The sequence below is a fragment of the Euprymna scolopes genome, chromosome 25, assembly GCF_053919585.1.
Source record: "Euprymna scolopes isolate OS-2025 chromosome 25, ASM5391958v1, whole genome shotgun sequence".
NCBI lineage: Eukaryota > Metazoa > Mollusca > Cephalopoda > Sepiida > Sepiolidae > Euprymna > Euprymna scolopes.
The window spans coordinates 108149407-108166342 of record NC_136506.1 but is presented as its reverse complement, the minus strand read 5'-3'; the positions used below and the strand labels follow the sequence as shown (position 1 = coordinate 108166342).

General features: G+C 38.5%; 1 protein-coding gene across 1 annotated transcript in view; it reads right to left on the bottom strand.

Annotated features, from left to right (window-relative positions):
* LOC145247568 (uncharacterized) overlaps window positions 1-16936 on the bottom strand; it is a 100835-nt gene that overhangs the window by 62281 nt on the left and 21618 nt on the right. The window contains exon 2 of the mRNA XM_080109415.1: window positions 9037-10010. Within this exon, the coding sequence (XP_079965541.1) occupies window positions 9037-9640 (604 nt within the window). The 5' untranslated portion in view covers window positions 9641-10010. The remainder of the gene's footprint in view (window positions 1-9036; window positions 10011-16936) is intronic.

Sequence of the window (16936 nt, the reverse complement as noted above, 5' to 3'; positions counted from 1 at the left end):
TTCAGGTCGGGGATGAGAGAGGCCAGTGAGAGAAGGATACAAAGGTGTAGCACTTCTTCTGAAACCAAGCCTGTGTCTCTTTGGACTTGTGGGCTGGTGCCAAGTCCTGCTGTCACACCCAGGGTTTGTCAATGGCCACCTGAATGCACCAGGGGATAACCACACACTTCAGCACATCCAGGTACACTTTGGTATTGATGCGGCCCTCACTTAAAACCAAACCAAAGAACCATAACCGTGGACGGAAACTTCGTTGAGCTGTGCCCTCCAGCGCTGAACTTTTCGTATTTGCATTTTTAAGGTGCTGGCAATGGTCCTGGTAGAGAGCATGAGTTGTACAGCAGCGCATGTCCGACCTAGCTCATTGAACATTGTATTACTTTCAGACATGATAGAAGGCTCCTATCGCTCGGTGGATTTGTAGACAACTGGCGAACTAGTACATGGTCAGTAACAAAGAAAGAAAACCGATTTTCATTAAACGGAAATGGAATCACATCGTCTTTTCTATGGAAACAATATATATATATATAATATATATATAAAGAGAGAGAGATAGTAAAGTTAAGGAGAGACTGACAAAAGAGTGATAGATACCGTAAAAATGAGAGAGATAGGAAGTTAGATACCCTATACAATAAGATCGAGTGATAAAAAAACGTATAATGTGAGAGAGTGAAAATTATAGATAAAATATTTGTAAAAGTTGGTTCGTTTGGTTAGTCATTAGCGACTTGTAGTTAATTAAGACAATTAAAGTGAAAGATTTTCAAAAATAACTCTATCCAAAATACAAGCTAATATTTTGTGCGCTTGAGATACATAAGAAAAACACTTAGATAATCAAATCGACTAACTCGGCAAGCAGCCAAATCGAAGTGCTGGACTTTGGAATTTCACCCCTGTTTCTTTCTTCCCTTGCTGTACTAATATGCAAAAGTTTAAATGTAATACAGACATCTCACTGTTTTACTCCCTACATAGTCCCCTGTAGATACGACCCTAAAAAAGAAAAAGAGTAAAAAAAAAAAAAACAACAAAAAAAAACTGATTATGTTACATGGATTATCATTTCCAGTATCATTTTTACCATGCATATATACTAATAATAGAGCTTTTGGTAGTTATAGATAATCCCTTAATTGAAATTGCTTCCGAGACACTATCCCGACCCGGATAGATTATTTTTAACCCATAGATGGAATCTTGACAGTTAGTACCTATCAATATCCAAGCTATAGGTTATATATTATCTATCGTTTACATACTTTTTAAAAATTACATCGACATTAACGTATTCATTTATAAAACAAAACGTCAAACTAAATGCTGTGAATAGATATTTGAATATATTAATAACTAGAAGTATAATGACTTTTACCAAAACGGTTGATTCTATATTAAACTAGCAGGGAGACCCGACATTGCCCGAAATTGAATGATGATCAACGAATGTCTTATTGGCATCGAAATCGGTGAAATCGACCATTTTTCAATCAAACTGACTGGCTATTTTTTCTAGTTGAGGATCCAATTACAGTGCACCGGAAGGAACTTAACATGCCTCCCTGGAGTTTCTTAGTCCACAATACATTCTAGTCTACATTGCACTGTAGAGAACCTACTGTTGATTTTATCAAATTATTTTTATATATAATGGCTTGAATTAAATTTTAAAATGCATAAATCAAGTATCATTCTTCAATTGTATTCTAACCAGAAATATTCATTTCTCAAACATGTCATATGAAAGTACCTACTGTTGATTTTATATGCCTAGCCTTACTGCTTGTGCTGTAATAATTGTTTGAATTTAAGTTTAAAATGAAAAAGTCAAGCATTATAGTGCAATTACGTCTTAGGCACAAACATTCATTTCGAACGCGCCTCTGTCATATCAAAGAACATACTGTTGATTTTATATGTCAAGTCTTTCGGCTTGTGTGGTAATAAAGCCTCTCAAATGCACTTGCAATGTTAAGCTGCGTAAAGTGTTAACTTTGATCAAAATAGTCAGTTCCTTCTTTCATCGGATTATTTCGATTATTGATTATTGATACTTATCAAAGACATTCCGATATAAAACCTATCTAAGGACACTGCCAGGCAGATAAAGTAACTTCAGTTGAAATTTCATAAAAATCGGCCCTACCGTTTTCGAGTCCATAGGAAACGAACTCTCATATGCAAAGACACTGTCAAAGGTCCTTATATATATATATATATATATATATATATATATATATATATATATATATATATATATATATATATATATATAACTACTTAATTTACTCACATAAAATTAATATACGAAAGTATAGATTTATGCGTAAACTTTAAGTATTTAAGAGCTAGTTAGTCAGTTAAAAAATGTATATGGCGATTAAGCTACACTCAGTGTAGCTTAATCGCCATATACATTTTTTAACTTACTATATATATATATATATATATATATATATATATATATATATATATATATACTAGCAAAAGTACCCGTCGTTGACTGGGTTCAAAAATAGCCTACAGAAAATGGACTCTGATTTATGAAAGTACTAGCGGGGGTACCCGATGTTGCCCGGGTGTTTGGAGGTGTGTGTGCTGTTAAATAAAAAAGAAACCGGGGGGAGGGGTAAAAGTAGGTAGGATCGAACCCGAAGCCCTGAGGCGAAGTTTGAAAATAAAATGTGAAAAAAACATGAACCGTTCGGCCAGCCAGAATGACTTACTGAAAGATGTTTGAATTTATTTAAGTAAGAACCAAATTGACAGGTGCGCGCACGGAAGTCGTCGAGCGTTACGACGACGACGACGACGATGACGACGGCAGCAATGGAGGTCAATGACCAGGTTTGTGTGTTATAAGCGAAGTAAAAAAAAGAAAACAACGTTAAAACTTAAGCGCGGAGGGGTAATCAAAACATCGAAAATAAAACACAAAACAACTAACGTAAGGCAAACGAACGATGTTAAGCGTAAAAATCGAAAAAACAAAAAAGAAAAATGGCTTAAATAAGCATGTTTCGATATTAAAATTTAAAAAATCGGTGAGTACCCAGGGTTTTTGCGTGTGTGGTTGGGGGTGGATAAGCGAAGTATATATAAAAAAAAAAACAGAAAAACGAACGTTACGTGAAAAATGGTTTAAATAACACTGGTTCAATATTTAAATTTAAAAAATCGAAAACAAAAACAAAAGACATCTCACACCACGATTCGAAACCAAAACGTTTAAATAACGAACCAACGAACTGAGCTAACGCGACATACATGAAATTTAGTCAGTTTTTCAACTATTTAAAGTAAATCAGGTCATGACGTCGTCTGACGCATGCGTAGAACCGGTCATCGTCACGAGAGGACCGTTTTTGTTGACCCCCCCCCCCTGTCGAAAATTGTCGATTTCGGGATGAAAAAATTAACGTTTTTGGCCAATTTTTTAAATATTTTTCGAGCGAAGGGTGGAGCTTCAATATGATACCGAGTGTGTGAATTTTTGTTCTGTCTGTCGAAAGTTTTTAGCGGACATATATACATACAAACATACATACACACATTTTCGCTTTTATATATATAGATGATACATTATGAAAAGGAAGGGTTGTAAAGAGATAGCTTCGAATTTGGGAGTATCAAAACCAAAGCAAAATATGATGAAAGTAAAAATAAAATAGATAAACCCCATGATTTATTATATCATACCTGTTCACACTGAAACACATATTACAATATTCTGTGGATCTATATTAAAAAACCTTGTTAAACTTTGTGACATATTTCATTCTATGGAGGTCAGGCGCAAACGAACACCCAATAATTTTTTTATACCATATTTCTTCAAACTGAAACATAATTATCAAAGTATACTTGCGCAGATAGATATGAAAAGTCTTTATTAAAGTGTGTGCCTATTTCCCTTCTATGGAGGCCAGGCGCGAACACAGACTCTACAATTTTATTATACCATCCCTATTTAAGTTAAAACATACTTATCAAAGTATTATTATGTACATCTATATCAAAAACACTTGTAAACGTTTTTTTTTTTAATTTTTAAATTTTTTATTTCCATACTTTGGGGACCAGGCGCGTACGCAGACCCCACAATTTTAATGAATAATCATTATGTCAGATTAAACATACCCATTCCTGTGTCTCGATACATCTTCTATCATTATATGTGATCAGTTTTCTATAATAGTCAACCATATAGGAGCCTATTCGTGACCAGGTATTTGTTTGCTCCCCCACCGAGCAAATGAGGCACAAGGCCGATTTTTAATGTGAGGAGTGAAGGGGAAATGGAGACTAACTCCCCGGGGAGTAGGGGAGCTGGATAGTGACAATTGGTATGAAGGGTTGCCCCTACATTGACCAAGGTCTTATATGTGGGGTCGCCCCCACATATGGTCTTTGCTTGCAGTATCTGCTGGAACAGATACTACATTTTGAGGTATTTGTTTGCTCCCCCACTGAGCAAATTAGGCACAAGGCCGATTTTTAAAGTGAGGAGTGAAGGGGAAATGGGGACCAACTCCCCGGGGAGTAGGGGAGCTGGATAGTGAAAATTGGTATGACGGGTTGCCCCTACATTGACCAAGGTCTTATATGTGGGGTCGCCCCCACATATGATCTTTACTTGCAGTGTCTGCTGGAACAGTTTATTTATTTGCTTCCCCACTGAGCAAATTAGGCACAAGGCCGTTTTTAATGTGGAGATGGAGGGAGGGGGGAGGGAAAGGGGGATCCTGCTCCCGAGAGGTTGGAAATGGGAGCTGGATAGTAACTGTGGTCGTAGGGTGATCCCTACCTTGACCAAGTTCAGATATGTGGGGTTACCCCCACATATGGTCTTTGCTAGTCATAGCTGGTCTTTGCTAGTCTTAGCTTTGCAGTATCTGCCGGAACGGATGGTATTTATTTGCTCCCCCACCAAGCAAATTAGGCACAAGGCCGATTTTTAATGTGAGGAGTGAAGGGAGGGGGAAGGGAAAAAGGGGACCAGCTTCCGAGAGGTGGGAAATGGGAGCTGGTTAAAGGTCAGGCATGTGGGGTTGCCCCCACATCTGGTCTTTGCTAGTCATAGCTAGTCATAGCTTGCAGTATCTGCCGGAACAGATGGTATTTATTTGCTCCCCCACTGAGCAAATTAGGCACAAGGCCGTTTTTAATGTGAGGTAAAAACCAGCTCCCCTAAAAGTAGGCAAAAAGGGGGCACTCTGGTTACCAAAAATAATAATTGTCCCAGTATAGAGGGTTTCCCCTCCATTGACTGGTACAAATTATCTTAAGTGCAGCATCTGCCGGAACAGATGGTATTTATTTGCTCCCCCACCGAGCAAATTAGGCACAAGGCCGATTTTTAATGTGAGGAGTGAAGGGAGGGGGAAGGGAAAAAGGGGACCAGCTCCCGAGAGGTGGGAAATGGGAGCTGGTTAAAGGTCAGGCATGTGGGGTTGCCCCCACATCTGGTCTTTGCTAGTCATAGCTAGTCATAGCTTGCAGTATCTGCCGGAACAGATGGTATTTATTTGCTCCCCCACTGAGCAAATTAGGCACAAGGCCGTTTTTAATGTGAGGTAAAAACCAGCTCCCCTAAAAGTAGGCAAAAAGGGGGCACTCTGGTTACCAAAAATAATAATTGTCCCAGTATAGAGGGTTTCCCCTCCATTGACTGGTACAAATTATCTTAAGTGCAGCATCTGCCGGAACAGATGGTATTTATTTGCTCCCCCACCGAGCAAATTAGGCACAAGGCCGATTTTTAATGTGAGGAGTGAAGGGAGGGGGAAGGGAAAAAGGGGACCAGCTCCCGAGAGGTGGGAAATGGGAGCTGGTTAAAGGTCAGGCATGTGGGGTTGCCCCCACATCTGGTCTTTGCTAGTCATAGCTAGTCATAGCTTGCAGTATCTGCCGGAACAGATGGTATTTATTTGCTCCCCCACTGAGCAAATTAGGCACAAGGCCGTTTTTAATGTGAGGTAAAAACCAGCTCCCCTAAAAGTAGGCAAAAAGGGGGCACTCTGGTTACCAAAAATAATAATTGTCCCAGTATAGAGGGTTTCCCCTCCATTGACTGGTACAAATTATCTTAAGTGCAGCATCTGCCGGAACAGATGGTATTTATTTGCTCCCCCACCGAGCAAATTAGGCACAAGGCCGATTTTTAATGTGAGGAGTGAAGGGAGGGGGAAGGGAAAAAGGGGACCAGCTCCCGAGAGGTGGGAAATGGGAGCTGGTTAATGGTCAGGCATGTGGGGTTGCCCCCACATCTGGTCTTTGCTAGTCATAGCTAGTCATAGCTTGCAGCATCTGCCGGAACAGATACTACACTTTGATCTTGGCCCGAAGGCCACGGAGGTTGCCTAGTCGTGACCAGGCACACTCACAGACGTTCAGCTTTATATTATAGATATATAATTCGAAACAGTTTATAAGGTTAAAAGCAAAACTTACAAATAAGAAACAAGCAATATGTACACTATACGACAGTGCTTTCATATTGCTCCCATCTGAAAGGCAAAATATAAAGAAAATAATTTCACGGTGCTATTAAAAACTACAGAAACATAATGTAGAAAAAAATTGTTCTCCGTTGGGTCACTAACTGATTTCCGGTTAGATGGTTTGAAGCAGGAAAAATAAGTTTGCAAAGGCAATTAAATTTTAAGAAATAACAAACACAAAATTCGAAATTAGTCTTGTAATTTTTTATATCTTTTCCCTCTCTTCTCTATGTATCCTTTTTTCTCTAACCTCAGGTTTAATAGCATTAATACGTGTGCTTATGACACCCATTGTTTATATTGGGTTAATCTGATCTTCTGTGTTGTAGTTAATTTTATTTCCTTTGACACACATAAACACACAAAGTGAGAGAGATATTGATGGATAGAGAGTACGAGAGAGATGGAGACAGAGAGGGGGAAACTGGGAGATTAAATGAATGATATAAACTATCAACTAAGAGCTAGTGACCAAACAACACACAGTGAGAGAGGGTGAGTTTAATCGACAGAAGATTAATAATAGACATGTGATTTGGCGAGTAAATTGCAAATTACGGCTCATAAGAGCAACTTCAAACATAATTAGATCATCAAATCCAGGAATATTTTAACATGTAATTTGCTTGATTAAAATATATAGAAAAACAAACGCCTCATGGAAGCATCAGATTTTTCTTTGTTTGTTAAATGTTTCACGATTGCGCATGCGTGAATAGTTCACATGACAGAATTCTTATGTTTAGTATAAGTCGGTTTGAAAACACTTTTTAAAGATCGTGTCACACTGGCCAAATGGTGATCGTACCGGACTAGGTTTTGGTTTCGATCTCAGCTGGAGTATTTATTTTGTTTTACTTACAAGAAGTGGACTGTTCAGAAAAAACAAAAACGTAATACTCGCTTGTACATGTCTCAGTTACTGCATGATATAATATGCGTATTTTACGACCGGGCAACGCCGAGCGGACTGCTAGTTTTTTATAAAATAAAATCTTTTCTTCTTCATTTTAGACAAGATCATTTTACACTTTGTTTCTTTTCTCTCCTATCCCCTAATTTTATCCTTTTATTTTTGCCGTCTTGGGAGACGATGGTTATCTCCTGGAAAGGTATCTTCGCATGTAAATGATAAGCAAGTGTTACGCAGTCCTCAACCACACCTGCTCTGATTCGGCACTGCTTTGTTCCAGTGGCAAGGAGAAGTTCAGAACTATTGGAAAAGCATAATACTCGCATGGACATGTCTCAGTTTCTTTCCGTTATTTTGTTGTTTTTTTTTTTTTAACTTAATTTTTTAAGGAATTTAACGTACCTACAGGATTTCTATTTATAATCAATAAAAATACTGCATTAATTAAAATATAATATTTATGCGTATTTTACGACCGGGCAATGCTGGGCGGCCTGCTAGTAAATCTATAAAAGTGCGAATGTGTGTGAGGACAATTCTCAACCTATATACTCAACGAATTTTTGATCTACAGACTTGAAATTTATAGGGGATTCAGACATATGGAAACATTTTTAATTGGTTTTCATCCGGAAAAAAGAGCTGTTAAGGGGTAAAAATTGAAAAGCTAGTATGTAGAGGGGGGGTTATCGGATTTTTATCTATTTATCAACTGTTTCATAAATGCGCACGCGTGGATCCTTCACATGACAGATTTTTTATGCTAAAAATAAGTAGGTTTGAAAACACTTTTTAAAGATCGTATCAAGCTGGCATAATGATCATCGTACTTGACTCACTGACTTTAGGTTTTGATTTCAATCTCAGCTCGAGTATTTTTTTACTTACAAGAAGTGAACTGTTTGGAAAAAAACATAATACTCGAATGCACATGTCTCAGTTTCTGTATAAATTAAAATATGATATTTATGTGTATTTTACGATCAGGCAACACCAGGCAGTCTATAATAAATATTTGAAAGCGAATGATATGGAATAAATACGTACATCTACGAAACAATAAATTATCAGTTTATAAACTATGCGTGTATAAATAAAAAAAAAAATGGTTATCATTATAAAAGAAAGAGGGGAGAGATTCAGAATGGAGAGTAATAGAAACCGTATAAAATAAAGGCGGAGATCCATAAGCCATTAAAGTAAGCTAAGCAATAAAATTAAGTTTTCTTTCTATCTTTTTTTAGTTAATTACTTGAATTTTTTAAGCGGCGTTGACCCTAGTAAATACTATAATGAGTGCCCATTTGGTAATGGCAGGTGTTGTATGTGCTCGGAGCCTGGTGAGGGATGGGTGTCGCCAGGTTATTTTTACCCAAGATACGTTGCATGAAATAATGCACCCTCCACGACCTGGAGGTTTAAGGAACTCATGATGATGATCATCATCATTATCATCATCAATTACTTGAAAACTTTGCACGGTAACATAAAAAGTTATGTCTGAACTACAGTTTCAAAAGATCACGCAAACGGGCATGCATAGCTGGCTTAATAAGAATGTCTGTATATGTATCCCCTGATAAATTTTATATAAAAGAAAGTCAATTTACTTACGTAGCAAAATTTGAAGTCTTGCGATGTCGGACATATGTTCGTGCAGTAGGATGGGACGCTCAAATATAGACGGTATTCCGGTTCTGTAAATGACTTTCAATTCTGGAACTTCCTTCTTGGTCTGTGTCCACCAAGGACCTTCCGGATGTCCATCTCCGATCAAATAGATTTTAGCATCAGGCATCATTCGCTGAATACTAATGACGCTGAGGAAATTTAAAAACGTGAAGTTGTAATCACCGAAGATCACATAGAAGAAATTCTTTGGGACAAGATTTTCCACGTATTCTTCAAAAGGAACCAAACATTGTGCTGGGTCAGCTTCAGATTCGTTTTGTATTAGATATAACCAGCATAGAATATCCAAACGGTCTAAAGATCGATCAAACCCTTCTAGAGAAAATGTAGCGTCACTTTTTTGTATTATCGACAACAGGAACTTTTTGTTTGTGTGTTTAAAGTCGTATATTGGTGTTACGGTGTTGGGCAGGCCGTAAGATCGCTTCTTGATGCTGGGAATCTGTGGAATGAGCTGGATTAGATGAATACCAATCAAACCGCTGACGATGCAGAGAAGTAGCAGATGGAATAATGAGAGTCTCATTTCGTTCAGTCGCGATTTACTGATAAGATTGGTCGTTACCGTCGCGTTTTAAAATAAAATCACATCCGATAGATGAATTTAAGTTTACCCACTGTCTTACGTTTGTAGTTGCTTCGGGGGCGTGGCTATCGATTTTCATTTGAATACGAAGATACAAGACAGAGATTGGCTCATCTGAAGTGGTTCGATAAATTATGGTTCACAATGACTAAACGTAAACGATCTGCAAAATGCTAATAGCGTCTGATGTCCCTCTGGTAATGAGAGTAGGACGAACCTTCTTCGGTGCTTCATCGTGCATAATAAACATCGGATGACAGTTGCGTTGATTATTGTCAAATGCATGGATTCTCTCTTAATTTGGACCAACCTTAGTAAAATAGAATTGTACAAATAAAATGTTAATAAAAATGCACACATATTAATATCGCTTTTCAGACTGAATACAATTTTGAATCAATTTAATAACTAATAAATAAATAACTATAAATAACTATAACAAAATTATAAGTTATATTATTAGTCAAATTATAGCTTGACATAAACGTATCTTTCAATATAATTCCTTATTTCTTCTCAGATAGTAGATACATTTCTCTTAAATGATATTACTAGATCAAATTATGGCTCAACAAAAAATAAATAGATGGAAAATAAAAAAAATTACACAATTCTTACAGAGTTTATTGAACATATTAATTTTTTGATTAATTATTATTTTTCTTTAACGTACTTTTTCCATTAGACTATCTAGTTTATGAAACTCACTGCACGGATAAAATAAATCAATATCTTTACAAACATAATGAAGACTAAATTTATTTCTCCGAATTTTTGTAAGAGAAAGAAAAGTTTGTATATATATATTAAAATTAGCAGAGCTACTCGGCATTGCCTGGTGGACGGAGAGGGTGGGGGCAATAAGTAATACATTTTATCGATAATTCCTATTAATTAATTCCTACTGCTGTCTCATGTGCGTAAGTATTACTATCAAAGCTGAATCTGCATCTGTGTGCTCACAGATTAATAATCCCTATTTCAGTCACAACACTATGAATAAGAAAGATATATTTTTTGTGTCTATTAAAAGTAAAAATGTTCCTTTACATTTCTGATTTTTTAGATGAAAATTGGTTATTCGTATTATTTGGATTCATCGGACTGCTGTTCTCATCTTGAGTGTCATTTTCACAACGTTTCGGTCGATGTAACCCCCGACCTTCTTCAGGTGTATCCTATCCAACTCGTGAATGTTTCTTTCAAACACGAGAATTTGGGCGGAATTTTATTTACTTCATGGGGCAGCATGCTCTTGTTCCGTCAGCCAAGACTGGATAGAGGTACTAAGTAATTCACAATTGTACTTTTCAGTCGTCCACACTGAAAATTGAATCTTCAACCTTCAGGAGAATATCACGTTTACAATTGATTTTTCGAAGTACTCTAACCACTGCGCGAAGTAAATAAAGTGGTAAGTTGCAAATTCCGTCCAAATTCACAAGTTCGACAGAAACATTCCTAATTTAACAAGTTATACCTGAGAAAGATCGAGGGTTACATCGAAACTTTGTGAAAATAACACTCAAGATGAGAACAGTAGTCCGATGAATCCAAATAATACAAATGTTCCTTTATTTTTTGTTATCAGTTATTAAGATTAAACCCTCTTTTTTTTGCTCATAATAATTAAATTAATATACATGGTTGTTATTTCATTTATTTATTTATTATTATTATTATTATTATTATTATTATTATTATTATTATTATTATTAAATTTTTTTATATAGCCTCCATTTCTTTGTGCATGAAACTAAAACACACGCACTTTTATAATATAAGAAGCAATTTTTAAATGTATATTCAACATAAAAACCATAACCATTTAAACTGCGTTAGGATTAATGATTCTTGTCGAATTCGATTTTCAATTTTATTATTCGTACTAGTATAAAGTGGTAGGAGTTATGTAACCCTGGAAATTGACATATCCAGGAACCGTACCAATATCACTTAATGAGCGGATATGAACCAGTTCTATTTTAACTAATTATCTATATGCCACTGGCAACCTGTGCCACCTTGTAACTGTTAACTTGGAGAAAGTGTAACAGATAATTTACATATTAATATTGTTACCACTAGCAATCTACTTATCACTTTCTATTCACAATGTGGAAACGGCATTAACCATATGCAGGTTTAACCGGCTTCTTCCAAAGGAGGAAGTCCCATAGGAGTATGAAATCTCATGTATATCCCCATTAGAAGAGATGCCGACGTTAGGTTTTTGCAACTCTTGAAGGGGAGGAGGGGGGTCGACGTACTCCTACCTACAGCGCCTGGAATTTCCAAATTGGTAACCCATCTGGTACTGCCCAACATCCACATTGCTTAACTTCGGTGATCTAACGAGAACCGGTGTGTCAACGTGATTATACAGTATATAATTCCCTTAAATACTGCTACTAAATTCAAAGTAGATTTAACAAGACAGTGGTAATGTCAGTTATAATCTGAGCCTTCCTCGCCCTAAAAAAAGGTCGAGAATCAGTTGAAGAAAATTTAAATACCACAAAATATTACAGCGTGATGAAAGTTTGCATTACCGAGAACAGCTAATATTCGGCGAAAAAACTTGCTGAAGAACACAGAAATAATATTACACAGTTCATGAAAGACCACGTTATATGATGGAGGCAATAATAATAATAATAATAATAATAATAAATACCCAATTTACTAAAACTACATGAATAAATATTTAAAGTTTATAGCTATTATAATCATTCGTTCGGCGACGACAGGTGTTTCAGCGCGTACTTTATTTTCTCTCTCATATAGCTGTATTCATTAGAACATAACATTGAATCAATTTAACTCTTTACATTTTTCACACGGCACATAGAAATCAATCAGCAGGAGTAGTTTAAAGATGGCCGCTGATATTGTAGAGTATACCTATTTAAGTTCTCTCTCACTTTAAATGTGCATTGGTTTCACCCGGTGTTGCCCGCGTGGAGAAATAATTAAAAATATAATCATGCTTTATATTTATATTTTTGCCCTGAAAAAAAAAGTAACATAAAATAACACTTAAAGTATGAAGTAAAGTAATGAAAAAAAAAAAAAAAAAAACTGATAGCGCAGTTTCCGAAAAAATAAATACTTGTAAATGTTCCTTTTTTGAAAAGCCGCGCATGGTTTCGATGAACTGAAAATAATTCGTTCTCTCTCTCTCTCTCTCTCTCTCTCTCTCTCTCTCTCTCTCTCTCTATATATATATATATATATATATATATATATATATATATATATATATATATATGTGTGTGTGTGTGTGTGTGTGTGTGTGTGTGTGTGTCCTTCCCTTCCAAACAGACAAATCAAACTAACTAACTAAATAAAATTAAACAAATAAAAACTAAAATAAACTAATACCATAAAGTATCTATATAAATGCAACAGAAAAAAAAGCTCTTTAACAAAATTTCTTCTGATGACGATCATTGATCGAAATCGCTAGAGAAAAATGGCTGACAAAAAATCACTTACCGACTGAATCAAAAATTCATTTATCAACTAAAACTAAAAAGTAATGCTCAGCAGGTCGGGAAAATGAACAAAATAAAAAAGAAAACTGTCGTATTTAACGATATTTGCCTCGATAACGACTTGCTGCTAAAATATACGTGTATATATATATATATATATATATATATATATATATATATATATATATATATATATATATAAAACACACTTAAAAAAAACACATAAATAAAATTTAAAAAAATAAATAAAAATAATTTAAAAAAAGTGCAAGCGTCTTTAAATAACTTTCAGTTGGACTGTCTTGTCAATTCGTACGTTGTTTTGTTTGGAAAATTATATGCGAGTCTGTTAATTTTATCTTCATGTGTTGCAAAAAAATGAGTTTGAATCAAACTTTATTATAAAAAAAAGTACAAGCGTCTTTAAATAAATTTCAGTTGGACTTTATTTAAAAAAAAAAAATCCAAGCAGGGAGGAAAAGGGACAAAAATGGTCCAATCGCTGCTGATCACTTACTTACTATTTATGACTTGTGGACTATTTATTCGTGTGTATTTTGCATGTGTGTGTGTGTGTGTGTGTGTGTGTGTGTGTGTGTGTGTGTGTGTGTGTGTGTGTGTGTGTGTACGTATGTGTGTGTATATGCGTATATGTGTGCCTCTTGTTCTCCCTGGATCGCCACCTTGTCGTGGTGGAGAACCTTGTGTGTTCCGATGAACCTGAGAGCGATGCCGTCCGGAGCCTAGGCTCCTGGTAGGGCCACCCATGGCGGTAAGGTTGAAGGGGAGGTTCCAGACAAAGAGTGATCCAAAAGACCTCAACGGCTGATGCGGCGGATGATGACAATAATGACACAACGGCACTGAAGGCGGATGAAGGCTGCAACAGAAGAGAGTCTCCAGTCGTCGTGGTTCTCCATGCCATTGGTATCAGGCCCTCCTCTGCCAAGGGGCCGTGTGGTGGCTGCAGGCGCATCAGTCTCCCCACGTTAAAAGACATCACGCGCAGGCGTTCTCCCGAAAGGGAACACATCCTACTCTACATCATGGATGGAAAAGTCTTGTGACAGTCTTAGTCATTAAGCTCCCGGACTGAGGCAGAGAGAGCTCTCCCTTAATTCCCGGATAGAAAAAGTCCTGTGGCGACCAGGAAGTGGTGACGGGAGCAGGACAGTGTAGTCTGGCAGCTCCTAGCTGCAACCTGGCACATAGGCGGTGGGTGCCAGATTCAGTCGCTAACCTCACGGACCGAGGCAGAAAGAGTTTTTCGGCAGCTGCATCCATGACTGAGCAGCCCTGTTTAGGATCCACTCTGCTCACCCCAGTAGGGGAGGGGGGTTAGAAAAGGTACCCCTAAAAATAGCCTGCCTCAAAAAAACCCGTCTGGACTACCGCATCCAGAGGGATCACCACCACGCGGTCGGAAAAAGAAAGAAAATTTATGCCTATATTTTGGAACCTGGAATGTGAGGACCCTCATGGACAACAAAACAAGTGATCGACCCGAAAGAAGAACTGCCATTATCTCAAGAGAGCTAAGGAGGTTCCAGATTGACATAGCTGCGCTCTCTGAAACCCGACTGGCTGACGACGGGCAGCTGAGGGAGGAGAAAGGCGGGTACACCTTCTTTTGGAAAGGAAGGCCTGCAGAAGAGCCGCGTATCCATGGCGTGGGCTTTGCTATAAAGAACAGCCTCATCCGCCACCTCAATGAGCCCCCTGTTGGCATCAACGAACGGCTAATGACCATGCGCCTGATGCTTGCGGGCAACCAAATGGCCACTGTGATTAGTGCGTATGCTCCAACACTTGATGCACATGATGAAATAAAGGAGACCTTTTATGCTGACCTTGACACCATTTTATCCGGGGCCCCCAAGGGGGACAAGATTATCCTACTTGGGGATTTCAATGCTAGAGTGGGACGAGACCATCAGCACTGGAGAGGAACGCTTGGAAGAGAAGGAGTTGGGAACATTAACTCAAATGGTACACTCCTACTGACAAAGTGCTCAGAACATAACCTGATCATCACGAACACACTTTTCCGACAAAAAAACGCATTCAAAACATCATGGATGCACCCTCGAAGTAAAATCAGGCACCTCATTGACTATGTCATTGTCCGTGCCAAAGACCGCTGTGATGTGCTGAACACCAGGGCAATGACCAGTACAGACAATTGTTGGACCGACCACCGTCTTATTCGCTCCATCATGTCTATCCATTTAATGCGGAAGCAAAGGATGCAAAAAAGACAGAGCCGACCAAAGCTCAACATCGAGCAGCTGGGCGATATCACCTACCAACAACACCTCCAGGCGGCTCTTAGTGCGGACCTGCCCAAGCAGTATCCGCATGACGCTGAAGAGCACTGGGACAAGCTGTCTTCTGCCATCATGGACTCCAGTATAAGCATCCTAGGGCAGAAAAAGCGGAAACATCAGGATTGGTACGATGAAAACGATACCGAAATCCAACAGCTTATAGACACCAAGAGGCAAACTTTTATCACCTGGCAGAATAACATCAATTGCAAGGTTAAAAGAGCTGCCCATGCCAAGGCTAAAGCGGCTGTCCAATCGACAGTCAGGAAGCTGAAGAACATCTGGTGGATGAAGAAGGCTCAGGAGATCCAGCAGTTTGCTGACTCTGGGGACACCAGAAGATTCTTTGAAGCCACAAAAGTGGTATACGGCCCCAGCTACCGTTCTCTGACCCCCCTTCGGTCTAAGGATGGGCTCACGCTGCTGAAAGGAAAGGGAGAAATAACAAATAGATGGAAAGAGCATTACAAGGATCTTCTGAACAGGGACACCACTCCAGAGATGGAGGCCCTTGAAAAACTCCCCCAACAGCCCATAATTGAGAGCATGGGAGAACCACCCAGTCTGGAAGAGGTGCGGGATGCAATTAAGAAGATGAAAAACAATAAGGCGGCTGGTTCTGACGGCATCCCAGCAGAAATCCTGAAGAAAGGCGGGCCTGATCTTCTCAGACACATCCATGCCCTGCTGCTCAAAATATGGGAACAAGAGAAAATCCCTGCACAACTTAGAGATGCCCTAGTTGTCTCCATCTTTAAGAAGGGAGACAAGGCAAACTGTGGGAACTACCGGGGCATTTCTCTCCTCTCTACCACAGGGAAAGCCCTAGCTCGGGTTTTGGCCAACAGGCTTACACCCCTTGCAGAAACCATCCTTCCCGAGTCCCAAAGTGGCTTTCGACCAAATAGAGGCACGATGGACATGATCTTCACTGCTCGTCAACTCCAAGAAAAGTGCAGAGAGCAAAATTTACCATTATACATTGCTTTTATAGACCTTACTAAAGCCTTTGACTCTGTGAACCGTCAAGCCCTTTGGCTGGTTCTTGCAAGGTTTGGATGCCCAGAGAGGTACATTCGGGTACTGAGACTGCTGCATGACAATATGTCAGCTACAGTCCTCAGTAGTAGTGGAGATGAAACAGAGCCCTTCAGGGTTGACACGGGAGTGAAACAGGGATGTGTCATTGCCCCAACCCTGTTCTCCATCTTCATTACTGCTATCCTCCATCTTACGGACAAACATCTTCCCCATGGAGTTTGGATTATGTACAGAACCGACGGCCGACTTTTTAACATCAACAGATTTAGGGCCAAAGGTCGAACGAACACCATATCCATTATGGAGCTACAGTATGCAGACGATAACGCCCTTGTAGCCCTCTCAGAAGAGGACCTACAGTGTACACTGGT